Source organism: Phaseolus vulgaris, chromosome 11 (genome assembly GCF_051622355.1).
Source record: "Phaseolus vulgaris cultivar YP4 chromosome 11, ASM5162235v1, whole genome shotgun sequence".
Classification (NCBI taxonomy): Eukaryota; Viridiplantae; Streptophyta; class Magnoliopsida; order Fabales; family Fabaceae; genus Phaseolus; species Phaseolus vulgaris.
Genome location: NC_143508.1, coordinates 12,233,577 through 12,238,943, shown reverse-complemented (window position 1 = coordinate 12,238,943; position 5,367 = coordinate 12,233,577). Strand labels below are relative to the sequence as shown.

The window sequence follows — 5,367 nt, the reverse complement described above, 5'->3', positions numbered from 1 at the left end:
AAAATTAAAAATTTTAAAACATCGTCAATCTTGTGTAAAGCCAACGTTGATGAAGAGTCACGGGAGCGAACAACGGTGGCGGCAGCAGAAGTGACAACGAATAGGAGCAACGGAGCAAACCAAAAAATCCACAAGAAACCACGAAGACAATGAAAGAGTACTGAGCAATGCGATAAACCAAACAATGTAAGAAAAACGAATGTCAGCCAACGAAACAGTAATTCGAGACCACCAATGCAAGGAAAAAAATATATATAAGAAAAACGAAAAACATTTATGCATATATTTGTGAAGATGAAGAGGAAGAAAGAGAGTTCAAGAAACTTACATTGCACAAATGAAATGCAGATGCAGCAGAAGGAGACGAACTCAGAGTGCAAACGCGAAACGAAGGCAAAGACGAGAAATAAAGTTTGAAATTGTGTGTGGCGCGGTTCAAAATTTAGGGTAAAAAAGGATTTACGAATGCGGTTAAAGGTAAAACCGCATTCGTAAATAAAAGAATTTTGATTTAAGAATGCGGTTATTCAAATAACCGCATTCGTAAATCAAGCGCTTTGATTTACGAATGCGGTTATACAAATAGCCGCATTCGTAAATCAAGCGCTTTGATTTACGAATGCGGTTATTTGAATAACCGCATTCGTAAATCAAGTGCTTTGATTTACGAATGCGGCTATTCAAATAACCGCATTCGTAAATCAAAATAATTTCAAAAATGCCACCGCGTTTTTTACAAAAGCGGGTAACGCAAAAGCCGCACTAAATAAAGCGTATCCTTTTCTTCTTTTTGCACTAGTGTTATTAGCAAAAAATCAAAACAAAATTTAAAATAATAAATCACAATAATAAAAATAAAATATATATATTGGGTTGCCTCCTAGAAAGTGCTTGTTTAACATCATATAGCTTGACACATGTTTCTCTAAGGTGGACGACTGCTTTGTTGCAACAATTTCCTAGTTACAACTTTAGTTCTTCTAGAATATGGACTTTCAAGTTCAACAGTTTCATCGATCCTGATTTCTTTCATAACCCATAATCTTTACCCCTTTGTCTTCAAGCATCTAGGTTGAGATTTTAACTTACCATTTCTAAGCATGATGTGTTGCCCTGATTTATATTCACCCTTCTCTATAATTACCCTCTATTGGACTTTGTCTTCCTCTTTTGAAATGTGATAATGTATAACTTCCTCAAATAAATTTGAAAGGTCCAATTGCTCTTTAGTGTAAGGAAAGGTTTCCTTTTTTGTACCTCTTTGTAAGCATTTCTTCCCTACATTAGAACTTTTTAAACCATAAAAAAGATTAAAAGTTACCTCATCATCTTGAGCTCTTACTTTAAGCTTTCCCTTATCAACATCAATTATAATTCTAACAGTCTTCATGAAAGGTCTGCCAAATATCAAGGGAAACTCCTCGTCTTCTTCCATGTCCATCACAACAAATTTCACAGGAAATATGAATTTATCCATCTTAACAAGAACATCTTTAACCACACCATATGGATACTTGGTTACTCTATCAACTAACTGTAATGTCATCTTGGTGGTTTTAATCTCCAAATCACCTATTTTCTTCAACATAACTAAAGACATTAAATTTATACTTGCCCCTAAATCCAATAAAGCCTTGTCCACACATAAAAAACCTATGGTTACTGGGATAGTAAAACTTCTTAGATCCATAGATTTTAGGGGCAAGTTTTTCTGAATGATAGCACTGCAACCAACCTCTAGCTTTATATTCTTTTCATCAATGAAACTCTTCTTTTTTGTTGCTAACTCCTTCATATACTTTTCACAAGTTAGCCTTTGCTCCAAAGCCTTTGCAAAAGAAATATTAGAATCCAAATTATAAAAAAATTATCTCTCTTTATCTTTTTTTTTTTGAAGAATCATGAGGATATGGTAAATCTTTTAAAAAATTTCACTTTTTTTCTTTCTTTTTTCTTTTTCCTCCTCAATTATATTCTTCTCTCTCTCTCAATCTCATTTTTTCTTTCTTTTTCAGCAACTAATTTATCACCATCCCCTTCTCTTGCTATTTTACCACTTTTAGTGGTAATTGTATTGCATTGTTCCTTTGGGTTGGTTTGTGTGTTGGTTGAAAACTGACCATTCTGTCTCTCTGCTAATTGTTTGGCAATCTATCCCAACTGTGTTTCTAAATTTGTAATTGCCGCCATATTATTCTCTTGACTGACTATAATAACTTTCATGAATTTTTTCAAGGTATCTTTGTTCAGTCTTTCAGGAACTAAAGGATATAGGGGTTGTTGTTATTGTTGCAAAGGACCTTGCTTGTTAGATGGACCATTATCTTGTTTCCACCAATTTTTTTGATTCTAATTGCTTCTCTAACCTTGAGAATATTATTATTTTTGGAGAAATCACCATGCCTTCTGTGATCGCCCATGTAACTTACTTTCTCTGCAGATGAATTATTTTGGTAAGAACAGTGACCATTGAGAAGATCACCTCGGCAAAAATCACACCTTATTGGTTGACTTTGACTCTAAGAAGATTGCTTAACTTGTAGTTTTATAGTAATTTATCCATTTGTGAAGTTAATGCTTCAAGTTGTTGTGTTAGAATTTTATTCTGAGCCAGAACTGCATTTCAAGTACTCAACTTTAAGAACTCTTTCTTCTGAATACCTTGTCTATCATGTTAGGCTTGATAGTTTGTTGATGTCCATGCATTAGTAATATTTTTCGCCTGTTCTAAATCAATATCCATCATTGTGCCACCAACTACAACGTCTAGAAGCATCTTGATATCTTGTCTAAGACCATAATGAAAGATGCTCAATTGAGCAATGTCTTCAAACCCATGATTTGGGCATTTTCTCACCATCATTTTAAATCTCTCTCATGTTTCACAGAAGGTTTCATCTACTCCTTGTTTGAACATAGAAATATCAGACCTTGCTTTGATGTAACGAGATAATGGAAAAAATCTTTGTAATTTTTTTTCTACATCCTTCTAACTAGTGAGACTCTGATTTGGATGTGATTTGAGACATTATTTAGCCTTTTCTGCGAATAAAAAAAGGAAACAAACGCATATAATCATTTTCAATATCACTTGATTGAAAGCCCATTATTCCCACCAACTCATAAAATGTAGATAAATGTGTATATGGATCCTCATGGTCCATTATTGTAAATTGATGGGTACTAATAAGATTGAGGAATGCAGGTTTCATCTCTAAGATCTTGGTGGTAGCAAGTATTGCAATACTAGGAATATGATTAGGTCCCTACTGCATGGCATAATCTCCAAGTGTTCTCCTAGGAGGTAGTGCTTGCTCTTCAGCCACAATGTTTTCTTCCTGAAAAATATTATTGAGAATGGAAGAAGTGGTTGAGGATTCTTCTCTAATGTTTCCTTGTTTTTCTTTTCTCTTTGTCTCCCTATTCCTTCTAGCTTCCTTTTCAATCTCTGATTCAAATAATAATTGGTCTTTCAAAATTCGACCTCTTAATATCATATAAGACGACTCACTCAAGGGTTAACACAAAGATTCACTAGCAGTAAAAAAATAATTTTTTTAAAAATTAAAATTGAAAACAAATCAAATAAATCTAAAAATAAAACAAAACAAATTTTTAATTAAAATAAAATAAAAAAAAATTAAAACAATTTAAATATTCACAATATTTAGGAATTTGTACTAAAAAATTAAACTGTTACCCGACAACATCACAAAAAATTTGATGACTATTTTACGAAAAGTGTACCATGTCGAGCCCACAAGAAACATTTGAATTATCAAGTATAAGATTCACTAAATAGAAAACAATAAGTAAAAATTTGTAGGATGTTTGTTGTATATGATTGCAAGAATGTAAATAAAGCAAAGTAAAAAGTTGTTGATTCAATTGAGAAAATTGGAATTGGGGTTCATCCTTCTCACTCTTTGTATTTTGAAAAGCATAATATTATTCTATCTTTTGATTGATATTGTTGCCTTTATAAAATTAATTTATATCGATTTCTCGCATATAAAATTATTAAGATAGTCTCCTAAATATCGATTCCTCCTATATTTATAAAACTCATTATCCTTATGATTAGATGTTGATATTAATTAACATTTCAAATTTATTCTTAGCATTCAAATATCTTAAGCATTACCATTTAGGTTAGAAACTTAGAAGTACTTTTCAGTCAAATCTAAGGATCAAAATCATGAAAAACAAGCCTTACAAATAAAACGACAATATCAATCCTCAATCAAGAACAAAATATTATATTCAAATATCACCTTAATACATAAGAGTTTGAACAGATTACTCCCAATTCCAAAGGATAGAATTAGTCACTCATGTTGGTCATTACAAGCATGAAAAACAAGAAAGAAGATCCAAGATGTTTCTCCTTGACGTTGTCTCTTCTAGGATTTTCTATCACCTCCTATTCTCCCAATGATGTCTAGGGTTATGTATCATGCCTCATATTTAACCTAGTTGGGTTTGGGCTAAGTGACTTCTCACCTGGGCATGATTGAGCTCATATGGGTGAGTTGGACAAGAGAAAGCCCAAGTTCTTTGAAGTGATCTCGCGTGGGCGAGATTGGGTTCGCTTAGGCGAGTTCCTTTGGAAGGTTTTTGGTTTAGGCCATTTTGGGCGAGTGTTTGAGCGTTCTACCTTTCCCTTTTCATCTTGTTTATTCTTCTTTAGGTCTTTCATCTCCATTTCCCCTTAAAATCCTAAAATTAACACATATTTGGGAATAAATAGTTTTTTTCGTATTATAATCACAAAATATGTAAAAAGGTTTAAATTCATAAATTAGGGGTTAAATTATAGTTATTTTTATCAATAACTATCCATATTTTAATATGAAATGTTATTGAAATATGACACTTATCAATCTGACATAGAAAATATATGTGTTTTGTGCTCATTGTTCCCTTCTTTCACTCTTCGACTGTTTCATAAACGCCTCCTCTTTCACTTTTCTATTGTTTCTCTTTTCCACAACTTTGTGTTTAGTACTCCCCTAGTAATAATGAAATTTGAAATTTCTCATTTCCACACTTTCACTCAGTGCTCCCCTGGTAACAAAGAAATTAGAAATGTCTCCATCCAACCATGGGCTTGATTGACATCTAGGTTGTCACCTGCATGCGTTCTTTGCAAGGTTTTCCCTTGCGTGCGTTATGTGCTTCAACATCTAGCTTTTCTAGGTAACTTTCATTTTCTTGTTCAAAATAGAATATGATTGTTGAAAATATTTGGGTTCACTATCTTTTTCTCATTTATATATTATTCTTGTTGCATTAACCTTTTTTATTGCCTTTCTTTAATGTTTTAATGTTTTTGAAATTGGTATAGCAGTCCAAAAACCGTAACTT

General features: G+C 32.6%; 1 protein-coding gene and 1 pseudogene across 1 annotated transcript; one reads left to right on the top strand and one right to left on the bottom strand.

Annotated features, from left to right (window-relative positions):
- Positions 1-1,147: 1,147 nt before the first annotated feature.
- LOC150023071 (uncharacterized) lies at positions 1,148-1,795 on the bottom strand. The gene has a single exon (XM_090297698.1). It carries the CDS (start codon positions 1,793-1,795, stop codon positions 1,148-1,150), a length of 648 nt encoding a protein of 215 aa, XP_090153824.1.
- A 1,036-nt stretch (positions 1,796-2,831) lies between these two features.
- Positions 2,832-2,937, top strand: LOC137812047 (small nucleolar RNA R71; annotated as a pseudogene).
- The last annotated feature ends 2,430 nt before the right edge of the window (positions 2,938-5,367 follow it).

Bases quoted from the DNA above. Each gene is read 5' to 3' on its own strand.
- LOC150023071 (XM_090297698.1), bottom strand. From the start codon at position 1,795: ATGAAGGAGTTAGCAACAAAAAAGAAGAGTTTCATTGATGAAAAGAAT.